Source organism: Arachis hypogaea, chromosome 4 (genome assembly GCF_003086295.3).
Source record: "Arachis hypogaea cultivar Tifrunner chromosome 4, arahy.Tifrunner.gnm2.J5K5, whole genome shotgun sequence".
In the NCBI taxonomy this organism is placed as follows: Eukaryota; Viridiplantae; Streptophyta; class Magnoliopsida; order Fabales; family Fabaceae; genus Arachis; species Arachis hypogaea.
In genome coordinates, this window is record NC_092039.1 from 96325274 (window position 1) to 96351042 (window position 25769).

The 25769-nt window shown below is 35.0% G+C and overlaps 1 protein-coding gene across 4 annotated transcripts; it reads left to right on the top strand.

Annotated features, from left to right (window-relative positions):
* Positions 1 to 11884: 11884 nt before the first annotated feature.
* LOC112797002 (uncharacterized) lies at positions 11885 to 18156 on the top strand. 4 transcript variants are annotated; one of them, XR_003199544.3, is made up of 7 exons: positions 11885 to 12113; positions 13610 to 13818; positions 14335 to 14385; positions 14677 to 14927; positions 17412 to 17525; positions 17603 to 17681; positions 17762 to 18156. XR_003199544.3 is itself a non-coding variant. In XM_025839716.3 (7 exons), the coding sequence occupies exons 2-7, from the start codon at positions 13632 to 13634 to the stop codon at positions 17834 to 17836; spliced, it is 738 nt and encodes a 245-aa protein (XP_025695501.1). In that variant the 5' UTR covers positions 11885 to 12113; positions 13610 to 13631; the 3' UTR covers positions 17837 to 18156. The 4 variants fall into 4 exon arrangements, 2 of the variants coding, with proteins under 2 accessions (XP_025695501.1, XP_025695503.1); XM_025839716.3 differs by having other exon boundaries at positions 17622 to 17681; XM_025839718.3 differs by having other exon boundaries at positions 13615 to 13818; positions 17622 to 17681.
* Positions 18157 to 25769: the final 7613 nt, after the last annotated feature.

Sequence of the window (25769 nt, forward strand, 5' to 3'; positions counted from 1 at the left end):
TCAGAATTTACCTGAAATCACAGAAAAACACACAAACTCATAGTAAAGTCCAGAAATGTGAATTTAACATAAAAACTAATGAAAACATCCCTAAAAGTAGCTCAAACTTACTAAAAACTATATGAAAACAATGCCAAAAAGCGTATAAATTATCCGCTCATCAATGGTCAACTTAGGATGATTTATGGTATAAAGTGTAAGAGAAGAATGTTTAATGGATGGCGTTGTAAATCAAGGCTCATTTTGGTTGATACTTCAAGGCTTAGATGCAAGGGTTGGGCTAGTGCTCAATTGAATGGGTCTAAAAGGAGAGTTTGGTATCACCTTGAGAATTCCTCTTGCTTACCACCCGGATGGATTAATGATGATCAAGCTCAAGACGGGTATGAAAATAAAGTGTGGGATCCTGGATTATAAAATGCGGATCACATTTGGGAGCCCATGGAGTGTGTAGAACTTTATCAAAGCTTGGAGCTATTAATTTTGAATGATGGAGCTAATTGGAGAACCAAGCATTGGTGGACGTTCCAAGATGAGTTTAAGCACAAGCCACCTTAAGAGGAGCCCCCCATAAGTCCAACTTAAGGACAATAAACAAAAGTGCTAGGTAGGAGACACCCCACCATGGTAACCTCTTTTCATTTTCTCTTTTTGTACATATTGGTAACTAGTTTAAATTCATGTTTTTGGTTTGTTTGTTGAGTATATTTAGTAGTATAGTATGTTAAATAAGTTTTTAGGGTGTTTTGGCAGCTGTTTGGAGGTTTAGAATGCTTGGTTTGGTGAAAGAACTTGGAAAAATTTTGAAAAACAAAGCACCATCCACGCACACGCGCACCTAGCACGTACGCGCAACCCAGCATTTTCGACCATCCATGCGCACACGCACTGTATGCGTACGCGTGGATGCAAAAATTTCACCCCCAGCCAAAAATCCGAGAGTTAGGCCTGTACTGTGCGAATATTGGGTCTCAGGCACAAACCAACCCGCGCGTACGCACGCTGTGCGCACGCGCGTCGATTTTGCTACCTGCCCTCCTGGTACATTTTCCAGAGAGTTGGGCCAATCCTGGGCTGACATTGTGCCCTGCGCCCAACCTAACCCGCGCGTGCGCACACTTGGCGCGTAAGCGCCCTTCGGCCAAAATGCACATCGGCGCGTAAGCGTGCATGGCACGTCCGCGCTGGTAAATAAAAGAGAGTTTTTTTCCCCTCTTCCATTTTCTTTTGTTTATCGCATTCGTATACTCTTATTCTTTGCATTTTTATTTTGATTTTATAGCTTGTTTTTACTTTAATTTTTTTCTAGTTTCTCATTTTAATAATGGTGTTGAATTCTAATACTCAATTGTTAAGAATTTCTTGCATTGTTTTGGTGCTTCATGACTTGTTGCATTAATTGTAATATTTGTCCTACACACGAGATTAGTGCTTAAGTCCTTCTTAACTCATTATCATTTGTTCTTGTGCCTCATTATCATTGAGTTAGGATGGGACCACACGCTCTCATGCTTATCACTAATCTTGTTTGTGCCAACTCTTGTTTGAACTTGATGTTCAATATGCTCTTCATGCTTTGACTCCCCTCTTGTATCAAGTATTAGTTGATATGCCTTAGCTTATATTGTCTTCTCATCTACATGTTGTAGCTACCATGTAGTAGAGAACCATACCCTTATTTGGCATTAGCCACCGCCTATGTTCTATTTGCTTTCATATCTTTGTTATGGGCTTAATTTTCTTTCTTTTTCTTTCCTTTAGGTTGGCCACCAAGAAGGGAGAAGGGAAAGGTCTCAAAATGGGGCAACAAACAAGTCATTTGCACAACGTTTTGAGGAAGCTCATCAGTTGTAACAACCCATCCACCTTGCTCTTCTTTACATGCACCGAGGACAATGCAGTCTTCAAGTGTGGGGAGGTCGTTCGACCGATCTCCATAGGTAACAATTTCCTTTTCAATACCAATTTTTTTATTTTCTTTGTTAGATTAGTTGTTGCATTGCATGACATGTTGCATGTTAGTTATAATTTGTACATATTTTACCACTTCTTTCCTTTTAGAACTACTTGGTTAGGGTGATGATTTCTTTTCCAAGAAACTGTTTTAGGGCACCCTACCAATTTGAAATTTTTCGATTGAACTTGCATGAAAGAATTTATTTTGGAACATGGTTTTTGAGCTAAGAACACACAACCTTGTGAGATTTGAGCTTAATGGCGTAGTTACATCTTATAACCACTTATTTTCCTTCTTGTGTGCAATTATTCTCTTTCTATGATTGTAATCTTTGATTTGTTTGATTCTTTATGTCCATTATTCCTTGTATTCATGCATTTATATGATTGAGGCCATTGTTTCACTAGCTCACTTACCCAAATGGCCTTACCTTTTATCTTCCATTGTTAGCAAATTTGAGCCTACGCTTAACCCACTTGTTCTTATTTTAGCACATTACAAGCCTTAAAGTGAAAAACAATAATTATCCTCTATTTAGTTCTTTGATTAGCTTAGGCTAGTGCGTGTGAGTATCATTCAAGTGTGGGAACCTCGGGATATTGAGGGAGTAAAAGGGTAGTTTTGTATTTTTATTGGAAATATTGGGAATTAGGTACATACTCATGTATTAATTAAAATGTATAGACCTTATGCATTGATGTTCTTGTACGTAGCTTGAAAGAAAGAAAAATAAAAAATGAGAAAAAATAAAAGAAAAAGAAAAAATATAATAAATGTGAAAAAGAAAAAAAAGAAAAAAATAGAAAGAAAAGAAAAAGAAAAGAAAAGTAATAAAAAGGGGACAAAATGCCCCAAGTGAAGCTCAATAAAATCAATGCATATGTGTTGTGATAAAGAAAAAAATGCATGAGTATGAGAAGAAAAAGAGAAAAATGGGTAGCTAGGTTAGTTTTGAAATTGTATAGGATGTCATAGGTTAGGTGGGAAGTTTAAGCTTATCAAAGATTCAAATTTCAAGCTCACTTGACCAAATATGCATCCTTACCTTGACCCTAGCCCCATTACAACCTAAAGAAAAGACCTCATGATACTTGTATGCATGTATGAAATATATGTTGATTGTTAGAAGAAAAACAAATCTTAGAAAGCATGATTAGGGGAGAATTGAGAGAATCGACCCTACACACTTGAGCGACTAGAGTGCAAACACTTCCGGTGAGGGTTCGATGCTCAATTCCTTGATTCCCAGCTTTCATAAGATTTCTTCTTGCAAGTCTATTTAAACTTCATTATTTTTATACTTGAATTGGTAGGATTCATGAATCGTTATATGATCTTGGCCCTAATTGTGCATACATGCTCTTGAAGGATTGATTTATTTTTAACCAAGTAGGTAGAATCATTTTGCATTTAGTTGCATTCATATAGATAGATGCATTTAGGTTATTTGCATTGAATAAATGTCATACCCCTTGTTTCATTCTTGGTTTAAGCATGAGGACATGCTTGGTTTAAGTGTGGGGAGGTTGATAAATCCCATTTGTAGGGTTTATCTTGTGTTGAATTAAGGGGACTTTATAACCTTTTAGCCACATTTATTCAATGGAATAGCATACTTTTGTAAATTCTCCTTTAATTGTGCTTAAGAGTGAATACATGCTTTTAGGACTCAAAATAGCTAAATTTAATTCACCTTGATTCCATTAGATGCCTTTATATGTTTGTTAAGTGATTTCAGATTTAGGAGGCAAAGAGTGGATCAAGGGAATGAAGGAAAAGCATGTAGAAATGGAGAACTCATGAAGAAATGAAGGAATCGCAAAAGCTGTCAAGCCAACCTCTTCGCACTTAATCGACCATAACTTAAGCTACAAAGGTCCAAATGATACGGTTTCAGTTGCGTTGGAAAGCTATCATCTGGTGCTTCGAAATGATAAAAGATTTGTCAGAGTTGCATCGTGCATAAGGGTGCGCACGATCACGGTACACGGACATGCCGATTTGCGTGTGATTCATTAAATGCAAATTCGTGGCCAGCAAATTCTAAAGCCTTGTGGGCCCAATCCAACTCATTTATAATGCTATTTAAGCCAAGGATTGAAGGGAAATTGACATACTTTACACTTAGTTACCATTAGTTTAGTTTTAGTTTAGTTTTGGAGGGAAAGTTAGTTTTAGAGAGAGAAGCTCTTACTTCTCTCTAGGATTAGGTTAGAGGTGGATTAGGATTTCTTAGATCTAGTTTAATTTCATGATTTGATTCACTTTTCCTTTATCAATTCTTGTTCCTCTACTCTTCCCCTCTCTACTTTTGTATTTCATTCTTGTAATTGTTACTTTGTTGTTGATGCACTCTTTCTTCCTCTATTTTCCTTTAATGCAATTTAAGGTAACTTATGTAGATCTTGTTTCCTTTAATTGTTGTTGTTTAATTACTTGTAATTGAGTAGTGTAGATTTACTTTCCTTGCAATTTTACTATGCTTTCCTTTTATGCCTTCCAAGTGTTTGATGAAATGCTTGGTTGGATTTTAGAGTAGAACTTTATGCTCTTGGCTTGAAAAGGTAACTTAGGAACTCTTGAGTTACTAATGTCCAAGTGATTGATGATTGGGAGCCATTGACTCTAGTTCTCACTAATCGAATTAGTGGAGAGTTAGGACCTATGGACTTGGATTGATATATCTCATTTAACTTTCCTTTACTAGTAGTTAGAGGATGATTTAATGAGATTAATCCTTGGCAATTCTCATATTGTGGTTAGTGATAGGGATAGAGATCCTTGACCACCACTTCTTGCCAAGACCTTACTAGCCATTAGTTTACTTTCTTGCCATTTATCTTTAATGTTTCTTATCAAAACCCCAAAAATAACTCATAACCAATAACAAGACACTTTATTGTAATTTCTAGGGAGAACGACACGAGCTTTAAATACTTCGGTTTATAATTTTAGCGGTTTGTTTTAGTGACAAACAATCTTTTGTATGAAAGGATTATTGTTGGTTTTGAAACTATACTTGCAACGAGAATTCATTTGTGAAATTCTATACTGTCAAAAATCTAAATCATCAAGGACCACGAATTGCTTGAGTGTGACCTCTAGAAAACTCGGGAATTAAGTAGGGGCACTGTTCATACCTTGACCCAATAAATAAAGTTAGGCCCAATAACGAAGGAAGGCCTACCAAAAGAGGCGGCCTCTATAGCATACCCGACCTCTTTAAAGAGGTCAGACATCGTGAAAGAAGTCTAGCTCTGCTTGCCCAAACATGTGACTGCCTCCGTGAATCTCTCCACGCATATCTATTTTCCCTAAAAGATAGATCTCAACAAATCCCATGATAAAGGGAACGGTCATCTACCAACAAAGGTGGATCTACTCCATCAAAGGTGGTTATTGACTCTACTATAAGTACACTGACACCCCTCAGGTATAATTTACATTTTAATATGCAAAAACCTGCCTAAAATCCGTGCTAACTTAAGCATCAGAATGTCTTGCAGGTACCAACCCCACCTCCTCCCAAGGGACTCGACGGTGGCACCTTGGCACCAAACAAGTTGAACGCTGCCTTATAAGGATTCTAGACCTCACATCCAGGCTCAAATCAACATTTCAGGTAACCCTCGGAATAATTATTATTAATAATACAAAAAGAGACATTATTGTTTTAGTTAGATAAATTGGATCAATTTCCCATCTTAGATATTACAAACTTACCCACACGCCATTCAACATTTTTCTTTTAATCAGAATTTGATGTCTAATATTATCTCTTATAACTTAGATGAGCAAACTGGTTTGAAAGCTGGCTCGACTTGGAATGGGACATCTTCTAAAGTATATTCTGCGAGTAATAGACATTTCTGATTTTGCAAAAGGTTTATTGGATGGGAAGAGCAACAAAATTGGCTTTGGCTTTGGAGGCGGTAGGTTCTTAAGAAGCATAAATTGTTGGCATGACTTTTGTCTCAGGGATGTCTTTTCCACTACTCTCAGATAAGATTCAAAAGAGGAATATCGAACAAAAATTCATGTTTGATGTGTCTTTCCTCCCAAGAATCAGTGTTGCAATGCATCAGGGACTGTCCCGAAGCACAAGTTATTTGGAACAACTTAAAAAAATTAGTCATCAATTGTAGGATTTGCAAGCTTGGTTTATAAAGAACAGTAAGGATCATGTCTTCAGATTTTTCTCGGGACTCTGGTGGATTTTGCGAATGAGAAACAATGACATTTTCAAATCGAAAAAGCTTTGGTCTCTAGAAAAGAAACTTTTGTCCGTCTTTGATTTGCAACATGTTTTTATATCTTCATTCTTGAGTGCTTTTTGGAGTTTACCTTTTCCCGGTTCTTATAAGATAAATTGTGATGCTAATTATTATGGTTATGGTAAAAGAGTTGGATTTGCTTGTGTTATTAGAGATTCAAATGGTGTGTGGTAGAAGGGTTGTATAGGTGTATTACCTAGTAATAGCATTTTTTTATGGAGAGTTGTTTGCTATTTAGAGAGGTTTTTTTTCTTGTTTGGGATATTGGTCAAAGCATAGTTGTCAGAACCGAACTGATAATCGAACCGATTAACCTACTAGTTTACTAATTTACTGGTTCAACCGATAAATTACTAGTTGAACCAGTAAAACCAATCCCACATAAATAAAAAATATAAAATAATATACAATAGTATCTTAATTTAACACAGTAAGAATAACAAAAAATATACTCAGCTACAAGAATAATTAGGAACCTAATTTGATTACAAATAGAAAATATTCTCTAAAATAACATCACCAAAAACAGAAACAAGGAAAACATCAAATTCTCTATATGACCCTTTTTCACAATGATTCCATACCTTCAATAAAACCAATGATCCCCCAATTCTTGACCAAGTCAAACACTTATTACACCTCACTAAATTTGCAACCATTTCCCTCCAACATTGCTTAGAACAAAGAATTCACATAGTCTTTAACATGGTTCGTCAGCAAAAACCAAAATCAACACAAATAGAACAATGTCAATCACCATACCTTTTCAATTTGCTTAGCTCTTCAGTATCCATCATAAAAAAATCACAAATTTAAGACCAATTCATAGAGAAAGCATACAAGTCAAGCCAAAAAATTAAAACTTTATATGAAATTTGAGAGAAGAATATCAAAGGGTTACTACCTTTGAAGGAAAAAGTCCCAATTTTGCGGGTATGAAGTGAAATTCGGAAGAAAAGGACCAAAAATTGCAAACTTCAATTTTCTGTTTATGCTAGAAGCTCTAGAACTTTGTCTTTCTTTGTGTATTATTTTCTGCTCCAAAACTGTCAAAATAAGCCAAAATAAGGACAGTAAGAATCAGGACGTCACACAAAGAATCAAGATTTCACAAGAATTCGGATTTCACACAAAAAATTTTCACAGTGTTTATGTTCTCTTCCTCTGCAAGAATAAGAAATTCACAAATTCAACAAGTTATAATCAACAACAATATAAAATAAATAGATTCATAATAAACATAATTAATCATCACTTATTTAATCAAATTATAACCCAACTGAATAACTTAAAAAAATAAAAAATAAAAACTAAGAGTGAGTTTCACTAAGACATGAAATACTAATTTGTTCGAGCACGGCGAAGCAAATTCTGGCAAGGGGAGGCAACAGCGATAGATGAGGATGCAGAGCAAGGAGACGTGACAGTGCAGGTTGCTTGGGAGCCACAGACACGACGGGGCAGTGCAGGGGAGCTACAGACGCAACGACACAGTGTCAGAAATACTCCTAAGCCAGTGAGACGAACCAGAGGAGCCGACCGGCGATCGCGAGTTTTGGAATTGGAGTGCAATTGAGAGGGACTGAGAGACTGGTGAACTGATGAGGAAGAGAGGCCTTTAAGCAGCCGTTTAGGGTTAGGGATGTTCTCTCTCTCTCTCTCTCTCTCTCTCTCTCTCTCTCTCTCTCTCTCTCTCTCTCATTGAAACAGCGTCGTTTTCGTATGGGGAGGAAAAATTTTTTTTCGAACCTGCCAATTTTTCCAAAGCCGGTAGTTTTTACTATAATCAAACGGTCCAATCTAATTCGATTTGGTTCTTTATCTTGTCTGGTCAAATGAATCAACCGAATTGGCCTAAAGTCTAATTTATCGATTTTTTGGTCCGATCGGCTAGTCCAATTCTTACCACTTTGAGTCAAAGATATATCATTTGTGAAACAGATCGTGTAGAGAGGTCTTTACTCTCATTCAAACTATGGATGAAGCTTCTAGCTTTGAGACTTTCTTAAGCTAAAAGGCCCAGGACATCATACAATGAAACTGGTATGCTGAGCTTCGTTTGATTCAAAGAGATACTAACAAAATGATAGATACTATGGTTAAATAGGCACTGGTTGTGAACACTGATTATATTGAATTTCTTGTTCTTTGGAAGGATTTGGAGGATTGCTTGCAAAAAAATATTACTGATGTTAGATAGTTCTTAGTGTTTTTTTCTTTATTCTTTTTTTCCTTCTTTATTTCTTTTTAGGGAATGTCTTTGGTGAAAAAAGTATAATATGATCCTTAAAGCACCATGCACAAAGATTCTTGATGTAGGGTCTAGATTGCTGCTGGACACAAGTTGTTGGTATTATTAAATTTGACCCAACATTAAATATAATTGTGAACCGGTACATGAGATGATTTAATTGAACCAACAATTTTATGATCGGTTTTTCTTTTTTAGTTGAAAAAGGGTTTTGATGGGTTTTTTACTTTTTTGTTAGATTTGGCCACATGGCCTGCACCCACAGCCCACCCAAAAATATTGTAATACAAACCCATATCCTCAAAACTTAGATAAATAAAAAAGTGAAAATTAATTATTTTTAAACTAAGATAATTTGATTCATATATGATAAAAATTATAAATTTAGCCGTGATTAATTACTTAATTTAAATTTTATCATTTTTTTCATTTTAAAATAAATTTTTAAATAAAAATACTATACATACATACATATATATATATATATATATAAACCACTAAATTAATTATTATATATTTCTATATAGTAAAAATTTATATACACTTAATTTTAGAGAAAATTGATAATTGAAAGTCCTTAGATGATAATTTAGTATGTATTTAGATTAGCTTTTGTCAAACTGGAGTTTGAATGAAAGTGATTTTGTAGAATTGATTTTGGGTAAAAGTGAGTCTACGTATATTTGACAATTCTATACTAACATTGATTTTGATAAAATAAATATTATTTGGATAATATTAGTTAAAATCACTTTTAAATTGATAATTAGTTAATTACTAAAAAAATATAATATTAAATTATAATATTATTTTTTAATATATTTATTCTTTTTATACTTCTCTTAGTATATTTTTTATATAATATTTTTTATAATACTCTATTTTAGTATGTTATAATTTTTTATTATTGTAATAAAATTAATATTTATTTATTAAATTAAAAACAATATATAAAAATAGATAATTTTTTAAGTTTTTTTAGAATAAAAATTAATATTTATTTATTAAAATAAAAATAATATATAAAATAATATATTTTAGTATTCTTTATAAGTACTCTCAATAATCTTATTTTGTTTACGGTTTTGAGTTCTAATTTTTTACTAATTATGTTTTTATTATTATTTATAATTAATTTTTTATTTAATTTATCATTTCTAATAGGAACAATAATACATATTATAACAAATTAGAATAAAAAATAGTGAATAATAATTATAATAATAAATTTTACAATATCAAATAAAAAAATATTCTATAATTTTTTTAGTATTTTCAGTATTTTTTTATTTAATATTATTTTGGACGGTAAAATTTTATCACTTATGACCCTATTATTATGTATGATCAATTTTTTTATTTATTTTGTCATTTTTAATAAGATCAATGATTCATATTATAACAAAATTATAATAACAAAATTAATAAAAAGTTTAATAAAAAATAAAAAATTAAAACATGAAAGAAAATACTAAAAATTGATAAAAAAAAAATTAAAATATTTGAAATGACCTTAAACAATCTGAAATTTTTTTTGAGAAAAACTATTAAAACCAATAATGATCATCAAAGGTAAACGCACATTTAAGTAAACGCAGAAGCAATAGTGTAATCTCCCACCTTTCACAGCCGTGCACTATTTTCTTTAGCTCAGGGTTGCATAGTCAATTCACATCCAAGCTCCTCTACAAAAAATTAACACTGCAGATTATTCTCCACAACGACATTGTTTCAATCAGCATTAGCTCCTTGCCACAGCCAACGGCGCTGCCGAGAACCGTCTCACCATTTAATTTCCACAATTGCCTTTTTCCTAGGCTTTCAAATTCAATTCCGCAAATCTTGAAAAAGCGAAAAACTTTTGATTCAATTTCCACGAACATAGCGTCGTGGAAGGCACTATAGAGGGCACACCCAGGTGGCAACCTTACTTTTCATGCCGGGTGCATTGAGGCGGACGGCATGGTACGCAGTAGCGATATGGATTGGAGAGATGCAAAGAAACTTCAAGAAGTGAAAGGGGATCCGGCAATTAAACCCATCACAAATCCAGAGCCCGCTGAATTGAGGACATCATCAAAGCTTTCTTCCATTGTTAGGCATTCTTCCATTGTTTCCATGGTAGCCATTCAAATCGCACATTTCTTAGAATTTTTCAATCGCAAAGGCTTCACCTTTACTATTAACCACACACCATACAATGGGGTTATGCGTTTCTCTATTTTCCTACTTCTTTAAAAGACCATGAATTGACATGAAATATTTGTTGCAATGGAAGACCATGATCTTCAAGAAGCTTGTAAATTGATATGTCTAGATCTGATATATAATAAATAACAAAATATGTTTTCTTTAAATTTGCTCCACATGTTAACTTTTATTAATTGTGAACCAACCCTCATATTTTTCATTTATTTCTCTTATTACCTGGTCCTTCATGGTCCAGAAGATACTTTCCCCACCTAAGAAAGCTCCTTCTTTTTAAGTCACAAAAAAAAAACTCTTCCACACCATACTCACACATATAATAATAAAGGTTCTATCTGTTATTTAGTATTAGTAAAATTATGAATCCAAATATATTTATTCTAGACCAAGACCTTGCGTATAAAGACAGCATATTTTCTTTTTTTTTTCTTTTGGTTTTCCACGATATTTTTTGACAGGTCAAAAATCAATCCGTCGTAGATCTGAATTCTATTTAAGGGTCTATCGCTGACCAATGATTTTTTTTTGTATTTGACAGCATATTTTCATATAGAGGTGGCAATGGAGCGGGTAGGGACGGGATTTTGCCCTACCCAACCCCGCCCCTCCTTACAATAATCTGCATTGAACTCGCCCCACTTCTACCTGTGGATCGTAAAATGTTAAAACCTAACTTGCTCCTGTCCCTATAATTATTAAAATTCAACAAAAAAATTAAATTTTAAAATTTATATAACCATCATTACATATATAACATAAATTAAAATAAATTTTAAATATAGTACAATATTATTAATCATTTTACTAATTATATTACATATATTATATATTAAAATATATATATCTATCTTAAATCAGACCTCGTCCCGCCCCGTTAAAACCCACCTCGAGCGGGTAAAAGCGGGTAGGTATCCACAAGTTCATGTAGTATTACCATTCCTAATTTTATACAAGTTTGTATAAGATTCATTCGACTAGTGTTCATGGCCCAGTCCGAAGACTTGGACCGAGCCAGTTCAGTCGAGCCAATTTAGTTCCCTTTCATGATTACTCGCCCATACTCCAAAAAAAAAAAAAAAAACTATTCCCCCTAGTCAGAGCATTCAGTTAGAGTCGGGCCAAAACTCGGATTATCCGACCCGATAGACCCGGTGAGGGAGTAAGTGAGTCATGAATCAGATGCTAGGGGTTATTAGGGTAAGGGTACTACATCCAACGCAGCGCTACACTGCTGACCACCTCGCAGCTCACACTGCCTCAACCCTGTGTCTCTGCCCTTTGTCTTCTTCTTCTTCTTCTTCTTTGTCGTTCTTACTCAGTGCCTCAACTCACTTGATCATTTGCGATTCAGCTCCCTCCATCAACATTCACGTTTAACCCTCTCTTCCTCACGTTGCCGCCGCCGTCTTCCTTGCAGCTGCAGGTAAACCACTGCTCATTTAATTTTTTATTTTACTTGAAAATCTGAAGTAATCAAATAAATTTTAACTGAAATAACTTATTTTTTTTATTGCTTTGTCTGATTATAAATTTTAAATTGTTCTCATTTTTGAAATATGTTAATGCTTTAGCCTTGATTATATATTTTTTATGCTAACAACTACCGAGTTAGTATTGTTAGAAATGTAGATTGTCTGATATTAGCAGTATTATGGTTGATTTCTCTGTTATTAGTTGGTTTAGGATGTTCCTTGTTCTTGTTTTGCACAACTACCGAGTTAGTATTGTGTATGTTGTCCTGATAATTGGTTGCATTGTCAAAAGATATATATGATATCTAGACCTAGTTTTCACCCGGTCTAGACGTGGTATAGTTGTGGCCTGAAAGTGATTAGGTTTCATTGGGTATAGGGCCGGGTAAGGGTCAGGTTTAGGCCAAGACAACCCAGTTTCGCCTGTTTCGGCTTTCATCTAACTTTAAAGCCGCATATCTTCTTCTAAGCCATCGCCATCATCCCATGCAGCTTCATAGACGCAATGGACAAACATCACAAGCAGCACAGCAAGTTCCCTGTATTTTCCTCTTCTGTTCCTTCCTCCCTTCAGTGCCTTTCGCCAACATTTTGCTTGGTTTCGTTTCTTTTTGCGATTTTCATTGGCATTGTGGTAAATAAATACCAAAAAAGAAAAATTTCTTGGACCATTATGGGAGTGTTGAAGCAATGTTCTTTCTTGATTTTGGAGTATGAATTAAAACTGTAGAACACCATATCACATTATCATGTTTTTTTAGCTGCTTAGTTCTTGAGTAATCAGCGTTTCATAATTAGACAGAAAAGGATGTCTCAATTTTATTGGGAAATGTAGTCTATGAGTGTGTTTTAGTGGACGAGATGATGTGTTTTAATGCATTATTCCTTGTTCTTTTGTGCTTCGTATGAATGTTTGCTAATTGAGGAAACCATGGATAAGTCAAGAAGAGCATAAACAATTAACAACATTGGAAGTTGGAACTATAAATCTATGACTAAAATGCTAGAAAGTAACAACGCAATCTAAACGTAACCTGTTGCCAGTTTTTGCATTTTTTTTTCATTCCTTTGCTTAATTGTGCTGGTGACAATTGATGATTGAAGAAACTGTCAATAATACTAGAACAATTAACAACGTTAAAATTACGTGCTACACTACTACCATAACATGTTTAATAATGTAATCCTTTTTCTTTCGAAAGTAGTTGACTGCATGATCCCCTTGGTTATGTTGGTTATTGTACAATAATCTTATAGATAAAATAAAGGGCCACAGTCCTTACCCAGGTTTTTGGTGTATCAACTTTATTTTCGACTTTTCCAGTTATCCCTATTTCATTTGCAATCATATTGTTTACCATGTAGTTATGATTAGTATGGAATTGCCAAGTAAATGGTTCTGACTTTTGAACTTACTCTAACGGAATAGTGTGTTTTGTCATCCCAGTTCAGTTGACTTTTGTGGTCAAATGATAAAGAGGAGATTCTATAAGGTTGATCATGGTGGCCGGGATGCCTCAGATGCATCCTCTTCATCCTCTGACTCTGAGATAGAAGCTGAAGCAACTGATGAATCTGAATCCGAGGATGATGAAATGCTTGAACCTGAAGTAAAGCAGGATAATAATGATGATGATGCTGGCTCAGCATCCTCTGGTTAGTCCATTAACATCTGGTTAATCTATCGGTCTGTCAGAAAAATATTCTGAGCTATACATCAGATACACAATTGTATTTAAAAATATTTATCTTTAAATTTTGGACTTGTTCTATTGATTTGTTGATTGAGATGAAATTTCAAGTTTTTTTCTTCTGAAAAATCCAGTTCGCCATTCTATCCAGATGAGGCATGTCAATAACAGGATTTTTGTTTAAGTATAGATCCCCCCTTCCCTCCGTCCCTCTCTCTCTCACATACACACACACACACACTCTCACTCATGATGTTCTTATTTGAAGACGAATAGTAATAGTAAAAGCTATAGGTCGCGGTAGTATAATGGATAGAGTCATTCAATCTTTGTAACAAAAAAAATAAAAAATAAAAAATCAATCTTCCAAAGTTTTATTCAAATGCAAATGGAAACACATAGCTTTTATTACATTGGAGGTTTGGTATCTTATAATAATGTTCATTACTTATTTACATCTTTTAAATTTTGCACAATTCAGGATACAAATGTGAGGATAGTTTTGGAAATGATGTTGATGCCAACTCCTCAGGTAGGTTGTCTGTTCTGTCAGCTCGAGTGCTTATCCTTGGCACAAATTTTGTATTTCATTGATGATATTTCCAATTTCTAATTCAGCATCAGCATAAGATACTTGAATGCAAGTCTGAACGCTGGTTTGCTCGAAATTTATTTTTTTCATTTTTCCCATTCAATGTTTTTGAAGATAAATTTATGTCTCTTTCTGGGTATACTCTATTCTTTCTACTAAAAGTACATGTTTCTATTCTATTGTTCAGAAAATAACTCTATTTTGATTGTATTCATGTTCATGTAAGTGCAGGTTTGTTTTTAAGTGACGATGATGATGGAACTTTAAATGAGAGACCAAAGCTCAAGAATAAAGAGTTGTCTAGTAAACGTGATCATGAAGTATTGGAGAAAAAGTCGAAGGTCTTGGTGGATGAAAATAAATCAGTGCCAGTGGATGCATTGTCATATATCTTAAAATGCAAATCAGTTTTTAAGTGCAGGATATGTCCTAGGATTATCTGTTTGAATGAGGCAATGTTGAGGGATCACGTGCAGTCAAAGGTAATATGCACTTTTCTTTTGGCGGTTTATTATGCTTTACCAGTATGCTCCAACCTTTTTAGATTTTGGAAGAAATCCATGTTATTTGTAAATATTGCCTAAAAAATTAGGGTTGGCAGCAGTATCCGAACCTGCGGTACCTGCTTCGCCCCCAACCGGTCGGGGAGGGTAATTACCCGACCTGGTGCGGGATGGGTCTAGGATATACCCGCCCCATATAAGAAATTAGGGTTTTTTGTGCTGCCACTTCCCAGAGCCTCAGCCCCCAACCCCTCAAAGACCCTCAGACCTCACCACAGTACCTAACTATTTCTTCTTCTTCTTCTTCTTCTTCTAACTCAATCCTCTAACCTTATTCTTCATCTTTTACCTCGAGCCCTGACCTCATTCTCTTAACCATTGTCTCATGCTTACTAGCCAGCCTCATCTCCTCCCAGCCACACGTGATTTGCTGGCCTCACCTCTGCTTGTTGCTTTGCCGCGGTTCATCGCTCTATGCCACAGCTCGGCGGGCTTTGCCAGTGTCACCTCCTCTTTGCTCCTTCGTCGGTTTGTCCTCGCCCATCTTTTCTTGTCCTCCTCAATCTGCGAGTCGCCAGCGTGACCCGAAGCTCAAGCACCAAGCCCCTCCTCCTCTGCCCTCTGCTCCACGTTTTCATTGCTCCTCGATGAGCTTCTTTATTTTAATTCTTCAATTTTCAATTTTTGATGGATTAATTATCCAATTTTTTTCCTTTGCATTTCATTGTTCTCCTGAATCACCCTATTTGTTCTGGGTTGCTATTTCTTTTGTTTTGATTGCTGTTTCTTTTTTAATTCTTCAATCTTCAAATTTTTCTTTCGTCAAGAATTCACATAAATTAAAAAAGAAACAGCAATCAAAACAAAAGAAATAGCAAATCAGAACAGTTAGGGGTGATTCGGGAGAACAATGAAATGCACAGAAAAAAAATTGGATAATTAATCTATCAAAAACTGAAGATTGAAGAATTAAAATAAAGCTCATGAGGAGCAATGAAAGTGTGGAGTAGACTGCAGAGGAGGAGGAGCTTGGAGCTTCTGGTCACGCAGGCGATTCACAGATGGAGGAGGACAATAGAAGATGGGTGAGGATGAACCGACAAAGGAGCAAGGAGGTGACACCGGCGAAGCCTGCCGAGCTGTGGTGTAGAGCGACTAACCGCAGCGAAGCAACAAGAGGAGGTGATGCCAGCAAATTACGTGTGGCTTGGAGGAGATGAGGTTGGCTAGTAAGCGTGAGACAATGGCAAAGAGGGTAGGTCAGGTCTTGAGGTAGAGATGAAGAATGAGGATTGAGGAAGAAGATAGAGTGAGGTCTGAGGGTCTTTGAAGGGTTGGGGGCCGAGGGAGGCTCTGGGAAGGGGAAGCATAAAAAAAAGCTAATTTCTGAAAGATATATATATATTTACTGGGGCGGGTATATCCTAGATCCGGATCGGGTAATTACCCACCCCAATTGGGTGGGGGCAGAGTGGTTACCCATGGGTTTGGGTACTGCTGCCAACCCTACCCTCCCCACTGCCACCCGGACTAAAAGGACGTGAATTAGTATATCCTGCTCAAGATTTGGTTGAGTTTTGACTGCAAAACCAAAGGAAGATATGATAAAGGTTATTTTGTTGCTCTAGGATAGCGTAGTTGTAGCACACGTTTGAGCTTCTATGCACTACTTATGCTCTGAGGAATTAAGAACAATAGTTATTCCCTGATTGCATTTAGCTGATATCAGGATTTTAATCTAGGTTAGTGGCCTCAAGAATAAATTAGTTAAAATCAAAGTGAGAATACATATTCTTACAAAGGGATACTGCAACAGGGACTCACAACACTACTATGTGATTGACAGTATCTAACGAGTCAAAATGACAACAGTTTTCTATAGAGGATGTGGTGAAGGCAACCACCCAAATCTGGTCTACTACCGGAACATATTTATATATGGGCAGCCCGGTGCACAAGCATCCTGCATTGACGTAGGATCCAGGAGAGAGCTGCACCCAAAGGTTGTAATGTATGCAAGCTAACCTGATAATGGCATCAGCTTGCACCCGTGACTTTGAGATTACATGAAGACAACTCAACCGTTGCTTCAAGGCTCCCCTTTTGTTTATATGGATAGAAGAAAACGTATTATCAACGAGGAGGATACGATATCATTTACTTAAGATATTTCCAATCATGCCTGAATATCTAATTTGGTTAAATCTATTTGGTGATGCATAGATTGTCAACAAGGTAACTTGTGTAAGAGGAATAAAATCCTTAACACCAATCACAATTTTAAGGAGCATGTAGGTATGTGATATAGGTCCTATTCACTGGTTGAATCAAACACATCAAACTTCCCTTTCATTCAGCTGTTAGAAAATATTATGAATAAACTTGCAAACGTCAACTGTCTACTTTTTTTTTGGCATTGGAAAAATTCTTTTAACGGTGAAATCTAATGCTGATTTTCTTTAGAGACATGCTCACTCGGAAAAGCTACTTAATCAAGGCAGACTAAAGGCCATTCTCAACAGTGATGGCGAAATTGAGAACCTAGATGTCTCAGATGTCGAAGCCAACGATAGCGAGGTTAGTGCTTTTCAACAGCTTAATTCCGTGCTATTACTTATTCAAGAAACTGATTTGTTATTGACATGCATTGAAAGCAAACTCATAACTTTCTAGGATGATGAAGACAAGGATCATTACAAAAGACAGAAGCAGAATAAGAAGAAATTCAAGAAGGTAAAGAATTACTAGTATTTCAATTATCAGCAAGAGTTTAAATTTATACCCTAAAGATGATGAAAATCTATAAATTGCAGAAAAGGGACCTTAATGTAAACTCAAGAAAAATACAGTCACCGAAAGGTTCAGCCAAGAAAAAAGGCAAAAAATGAGAACTGAGTTGGGTTCTATTAAAAAACTTGTGGAGCAATCTTTTCCTGGTAGTATGTGCAAAGCCATGCCAAGTTTTGAGTTCTCATATATGCTCCATTTATGGTGCCTTTTGAAACCTCGTTCCCTCCCCATTGTTCAATATTTTGTGTTTTCCTACCACAGTTTTAGATTGTTCAATGTGGTGATGTCCTTCGTACAATTTTCCCAGAGTATTTCTTTTTATTAAAAAGAAAATGGATTATAGTAATGTATTGATTAATACTAATTAATGGAAAGAGTTAGCCTTGTAAAGAGTACTCAAGATTTACCGGGTTTGAAATTTTGCTGTCTACTCTTGTAGTTATATAATGTGAGGGAATTGGATGACGCATTTGAATAACTATGAAAGCCATGTACGAATCAGCTACTAACAAGTAATGATCGAGTAAATAGTTATTTTGGCACTCAATTTTGATTTTAACATAGATTCTAATTTTTGTTTCATAGATTCTAATTTTTGTTTACGACAAAATGAACTTTCAAATATTAGCTTCGTTCGACAATATAGATTAATTGTTAACTCATCACTTTAAAGGTTAATTTTGTCAAAAAAAAAAAATTGGAGTCTAATTTGTCAAAATTAAAACTTTTTTGGATGTTAAAATATCTACTTGATAATAATCTCATCTTAAAGATACATTTGTGTTTGAGGCTGAAAGTCTATTCCATGGAGTAGATTTAGCTAACTCAAATCGTAATCAAGGAACATGAATCAACAACAAATAACATTGCATTACTCATCAACTATTTAAAAGAAACAACGACGTGGTAATGATAGCTTAGTATTTAGTTTGGGAACAAGTATGAAAGTGGCTACGAATTTGTTGTCACACCTCAAAAAACTTACTAGAGAGTAAAGATCCAACACGGCTCCGGGCTATTTTTCATACAGGATAAGGTGATTTTTGTCCATTAAAAAGAGATACTTTACCTTCTATTTTTTTATTTTGAGACATTAAGATCTATTTGTCAAAAAATCTGTTAAATAGTAATAGAAATTATTTTTGAGATTTTTATTTGTAATCGGTAGAAATTTTAATCGCCACAAGTTATTAGTAAATTTGTGTTTAAAAAATTAATTCATAGATAGTGATTAAGTAAAGAAAGATCATTGTTAAAAGTAATATCAAATTGCAGTTTGAAAACTTTTTAAAGAGAAAAAATAATATCAAACAAAAAATGAGAGAAGATAATGGTAATGTTGATGATACTGATATTAGTGTTAATTAATGATAGTGGAGAAGATAATGATATTGATAAATATGGTTGCAAAATAGAAATAATAGAGGTAGAAGTTATAATGACGAAAATAAAAAAAGTGGTAGTAGTATTAATGATATAGTTGTTTTTGTTTGGTTGCCATTAAGTTGATAGAAAAACATTTTTGTTTTATTTTTTAGTGTGTGGTAAATTTTTAGTGGTAAAAGTAAAAGTACTAGAAAAAAAAAACATCTTTTTTGAGAAGATATAATTTATATTTTTTTTTAAAGATTTTCTTGCCTTGAAAAAGATATTTTGTACGTAATAAATAAACAAAAAAGTACTTTTATATTGTTATATTCAAATTTAATTGATGAATAAAAAGATCTTTTTACATGAGATATCCAAACATAAAATTACTTTTATTTTTCTATAAGATCCTTTAAAAAACAACTTGAAAAAAAACTTTTTGGAGTTTAAAGCTTTTACAAATTATAAATAAAACCTTCACAAAATTAATTTCTGTTACTATTTAACTGATTTTTAATTAAATGATCATATTGTCTCAAAATAAAGGGTTGGGGACGAAGTATCATTTTTATTGTCTTGTCATTCGTGAAAATAGATAGCGACCGAGTTTGGTGTTTACTCAAATAATTTTTTATATATAAATAAATTAAATATTTTATTTACCAATATATTTGGAAACTATTTATCAATTTACGTAAAATTAAATGAGATAATTATGCATGTACAATAAGTCATTATTTTTTGGCTTTATCTCAGTTGCAAACGAGATATATAAAGTTTGAAAAACTAATTATATCTCGTTTACAATATATATGAGATATGTGTATCATTATCTCATTTACTAACAACATATCCCCAGAAAGCCAGAGTCATTCTAAAACTTCAACAACCCATATTCACATCCTAAATACTTTACTAAACCAGAATTAAGGTGACTAAGTCTAAGGGATCTAGTATAATCTAACTCTTCGTTCTTTTCTCAGTAATACTCCAAACTCTAGGTGGAACAACCCTCAATGCCTCCTCCTCCTGCCAAAGGATCTCCCAGAAATAAATATAGGCAAAACAGACAAGGAAGGCACAAGTATAAATAGCAGTTACAGCAGATAGATCAGATAGCAGTTAATAACATTTAAGCAATTAGACAAGCAAAAACAAATGCAAAATCAAACAAAATATACAAATGCACATGATGCATGCCTGTCCTATGGCTGATGAGTCTCATCTGTCGATTATATAGCCAAACCTGACATGTTCAGTAACGAACCCTGGACAGAACCACAACACAGAGCAAGTGGGACAAAACCGCAACCCTTGCATTTTACTCACGTAACCCGGAGCAAGGGGGCAACCTCACCCCTTGCCTCTTGTCCAAGCGGTGTTACAATTCTTGACCCGAAGCAAGGGTGACAAAACTTAACCCTTACATACCCGACATCTCGAATCTTTATCCGAAGCAAGTGGACAATGCCATTGCATCTTACCCGGTGATATATCTCAATCAGAATCAATTTCACTTCCAAATTCATTTCCAATATAATTTTAATTCATTTAAAAATCACAATTAAGATTAATTCTCAACAAGTATCATTCTCATACCCGATATCCTGATCTTCCTTATCTCATATCTCATTCAATCACATTTTATCATTTTCATGAGTCATTAGTTCCATTATTCACTTCTTACGAAAGTTTACAAGCTTTCCAGAAAGGTCAAACAGTTAAAAACAGAGTTTTAGTGCAAAAACAAGGCATGCGTACGCACACACTAGAAAACTTTCTCGACGTGTGTGTACGCATCATAGGGTGCATACGCACAACTTGTAAAATCTCCAGGATGTGCCTGTGCCCACCCCTCATGCATACGCACAAGTCTTGCCACACGCTCTGGTCTGTGCATGTGCACAATAGTGTGCATGTAAGACCCAGAACCTTTAAAAAGTCTTTTTATGATCAAGTCTCAAATCATATGGTTATTTATAGCCTTAATTTCAGAAATTATTTTATTAAAGGTAATTAAGGCAAGTTTTGATTTATTGGATTTGAGATGAATTATGATTATTATCCAATTTTATAATTATTGGATTATTTTCTATATTTGAATTATAAAGTTGATAGTTATGAAATAATAAGGATTTTGTATGATTTGGATTAGATAAGTAATATTTTAAATATTAATACAACTATTTTGGAAAATGAATAAATTAAGTATATTATTTCTAATTATTTGATTTGGACATTTTATTAAAAGTAATTTGTAAAAATGGATGATCAAATAGTATTTTCTATATACAATTAGTGTTGGATTTAATTTGGGTTTCAATTACTATATTATTCCCAATTTTTATTTGAAATTACCAATTTGCCCCTAACCCTAATTTTATTCAAAAACCCTAACCCTAAAACCCTGACCCAGTACCCGTTTTCCCTCCCTGAACCAGCAGCAGCAGCTGCTGCCCCTCTCACCCCAACGGTCACACACACACACACACACACAGAGAAAGGGAAAGGAGCTCAGAAATGGAAATGGAAAGAAAAGGGGGGACTAAGTCGCGGCGAAGGAGAGGAGGAAGGAGCTCGCCACCGCCGCGCTGTGCAGAGCCGCCACCTGTTTTGCCTTCCATCAAGCCGTCCTGCCGATGCCGCCGCCGAACAAAGGAGAGTAACTATCGTGAGAAGCCGCTGCCATCCTTGCTCGTCGTCTTCCCTAGAATCGCCGCCGTCGAGGGCCAGCAGAGGGAGATAACGAACGCGAGCCAGCGCCACCACCGAGAAGAGGAACTTGTGTAGTCACCGCAGTGATGTAGCCTTGCATCCGCCGCCGTCTTCGCGGGACTTGTGTGGCCGCAGCCGCTCCTCGCCGTGGAGCCCGTGTCATCGCCGTTTAGCCATCGCCGGAGTAGGGACGCGCGAGGGAGATGGACGCCGCCAGGAGCGTCGCGTCGTTGCCACTGCCTGTGCCATCGTCGTCGTTGCCGGACTTCTTGAACGCCACCGTCAGAAAGGGTTCCGATCGCCGTTATTGGAGCTGGCCGGGACTGTTCCAAGGCTTTACCGCTCATCCCGATCCTGCTTTGTTTTGGTTAATGCTGTTGCTATTGTTCTGGCTGCCGAAAAACCTCGTTGCCGCCACCTCTGCTGCCGAAAATAGCCACTGAGTTTTCTAACAGAGGGACAGTCCAACGGTTAGCTACTAGGACTTGTCGGGTTGGCTCTATAACTGACAGATGATATCATCAGCCACTAGGGACAGGCATGCATCATATGCATTTATGTGACATTATTTGGGTGTGCATATTATACTTGGTTTGCCTATGTGATTAATTGCTAATTGTTCTACTTGCAATAACTGTTCGTTTGTGCTTGCATCTTCCTATTTGTGTTTGCTACTGGAACGCTGTTGGACTGTGGTGATTGATTGATGGTTGGATTGTTTGGGCCTTGGGCCATGGTTGGAATGAGATGAACCGATGGTTGGATTTGGTTTTGTGTTTCTGGTTTGGAATAAAATATGAAAAGGCTATTTTGTTTCAGCATAGATAAACAATTTTGAAAGGCTTTTGAGTTGTTGAGAATTGAATGGTTCATCTTTTAGAAAAGATTTCCGACTTTACTTTTATTGAAAACCGTTGTTTTTGAAAAGAGGCATAAGACGGTTATTAATCATTGGTGCGGTTATCTTCACGTATCCTATTACAGTAATTCCCAAAAACCATCTACTAAGAACCCTTTCGAGGATGATGTTCCCACCCCCAACATTTTTTTCCTTTCAGGATATGGGCACAGAAGTCACGAAGAGTTTATTTAGTTGTTTTTGAAATGCCTTGTATTGCTTTAGATTATTATTTATTGTACCCTCGCCCTTATCTTAAGATATTCTGTAAGAGGGATATGATTTGTATTGGACACTACTTGTAATATTATTTATAAATATATGTATCTATATGGATGTATCCTTTATGAGTTTGTGTAAGTTGTATGGTATGTATGGATGTACGTTGTATAGAAAAGGTATTTTTGGGAGTGGTTTTGTGGTTTAAAGATTTAAACAGGCTCATATTTTATTATTAAATAGTATAAGTGTCGTCGTAATGTCCGAGCTATCACAGTTGCGCATCCGGAAGCGTGAGCTTTGGTAGTTAGGGTGTTAGATTATGGTATCATTGTAGTCCTTCCTGTAGAGCCTGAGGAATGGACCGGCTATGCTTCAATTGCATACTCTGAGCGTTTGTCATGTATTAGGTCTTGTCGGATGACGAGAATTAGAGCTTTATGCACTTGACGATCTATTGATTAATGCTGTTGGTCTTGCATTTTATAATTCTTGGTATTAAGTTTGCCGGCTTAATAATAGTGAATTTTGTATATGAAAGCACTAATGGGTTATCATAGATGATATACGAGTTTTGAGTAAAGCGAATTGCGAGTTTTGGGAACGTTGGGAACTATTTCTCGAGGCTGCTCAGTTATGTGTCTTGAATTTTGTTTGAGCCGACCTTTTCTTTCATATCCTAACTTGAAGTTCTTGTTTGCTAATCCTCTTGGAAGCAGTTTGATTTTTCAACTCTATTCCTCTATTCATATGCATTCTTGTTTGATCTTAAGTGCATATGCTTGTTTGAAATCCTTGTTGTATCTATCTTCCTCGGTTTGAGTTCTTCTTGATTCATGTAGTCTTTGATATAGCTTTGAACTTGTCCTACTGCGTTGTACATTTTAACTCTGGGATTTCGAGTCCATTATTAGAGAGATTGTTGATTCAATTTTTCTCTTATTTGACAGTGACCACAGCCAATTTTGAGATTTTATGAAAATTGCTGTTGAATAGATATATATACTTGCCTATACATGAAATTTTGAAGATTACTCATACCGCTTAGCAACTATCTATTTTTAATACCTCGCTTGTATTTTTACTGGTTTATGGAACTGCATTTACCTTAAATTACAATTTGGCTTTCTAGTAATTTTACTATAGTTCCAATGCACATCTTCATTTGATTATGTATTTGGATATTTTTCAAAATTTTGGAAAGGAAGGATTTTTCACTTTTATCCCGGTTGAGTTTTGTTTGATAAGCTTTACTCAACTTATTTTGAATTGAGTTTGATTTAGCATACTACATGGTTTATGTCATTGCTGTTCTCTTGAAAATGTTGGACTCATAGCTTTCTTCCTTTGAACGGACTAAATTCTCTATTAAACCTTCCATCTCTATGAATGTCATACTTGACTTTATTTTTAACTAACCTATTATATTTTGTGAACATTACCATTGATCTTGGTTTTTCTTCTCTGGTGAATCTCATTCTTAGATGAGTCAGTTTGATTCGTTTCAAATAGTGCATCGTTTATCCTCTCATTGTCTTTACAAGAGTTTTTAGTCAAAGATTTATCCTTGAGAAATTACTAATAATTGAGTTGTCTTTTCCTATGACTTTTGTATTCTTTTGGATCAATTGAAAGCTTGTTTGATGACTTGTGCCTAGGGGATCTTGTTTTAACTATCTTGATTTATGATCCTTTCTCGTATGACTTGACTCCTTTTCAAGTACATCCTAATCTTCTTGAATATTGTTGTGGGATGGTGATTTCAAGTATACATTTGGAGTCTTGTTTTGAATTTTATAAAGCAGATTGAATTCTCTTTGAAGAAATTCTAAATCGAACTTATTTCTCAGTTGCTTGGTTATAATGGAAACCATTGTTCAATTTTTGGCAAAATTGTTTTAAAGTTGGCATGCGCTATTTTAAATGAGGTTTTGAAAAGCTTCCTTGTTTAGTGGAAACCTATTTGTTTGTAACGCACCACTTATTTTCTTTACCAATTTATAAGGAAATTTCTACCTCGGATTTTCTTTTCTAAATAGAGTTTAATTTTCTCTTTCGTCCCAGCTATAATTTTTATAAACGTTTGTTTGAATATGAACTTTGAGAATTTTTGAACAAGTATTTGATTTTTATTCCAAGTTTTATGATTGCTTTTGGTTAGGTTGTGCACCTAATTATCTTTCTAACATATTTGAGGAAATATTTTGGCTCTTAGCCAAACTTGTGTGCATTTCATTTTTAAAACTCTGCATAATCTACTTCAACATGAAGTTGAATTAGAGCGAAGCCACGTTTATGCTTTTGTTACTCTCTTGAAGGATGTTTATTACTTGACTTTCTTTTAAACTGCGAAGTGATTTTTCTGCAAATTTTCGATCCTTTTATGAATAATGTATTCGGAAGTATTTTAATTATGCCATCGAGTTTTGTGAGTTTTGTCTTGGGTTTGAGATATTCTTTTTTGTAAATCACATACTTTTTTGGCTCAGCTTGAATTGGTATTAAGCTAATGCGTTGACTTTCTTCTTATTTGTCATATTGAATTTTCTTGATCAAGGGTTATTTTTGAAGTTGTCAATGGAATTGTGTCTAGCAAACTTCATTGCTTGAGTATCTTTGTTTATCTGGAATTGGACACCTTCTCTCAAATCTATGAGCATTATCCTTGACATTGTTTCTCTTCGCTATAATCTTGTGTCCTTCTGAGTAGACTCGAGAATTGTTTTGATATCACGTGCGACTTGTAGACGTAGTAATGCGATATGTTAGTTCTTTAAGACGTGATATGTATATATGGAAGGTGAAGTGGTAGGTGTGTAACGTTATGATGA

Bases quoted from the DNA above. Each gene is read 5' to 3' on its own strand.
- LOC112797002 (XM_025839716.3), top strand. From the start codon at position 13,632: ATGATAAAGAGGAGATTCTATAAGGTTGATCATGGTGGCCGGGATGCC. The intron at 14,928-17,411 runs GTAATATGCACT...GATTTTCTTTAG, and splicing joins GGGATCACGTGCAGTCAAAG to AGACATGCTCACTCGGAAAA. The intron at 17,682-17,761 runs GTAAAGAATTAC...TATAAATTGCAG, and splicing joins ATAAGAAGAAATTCAAGAAG to AAAAGGGACCTTAATGTAAA.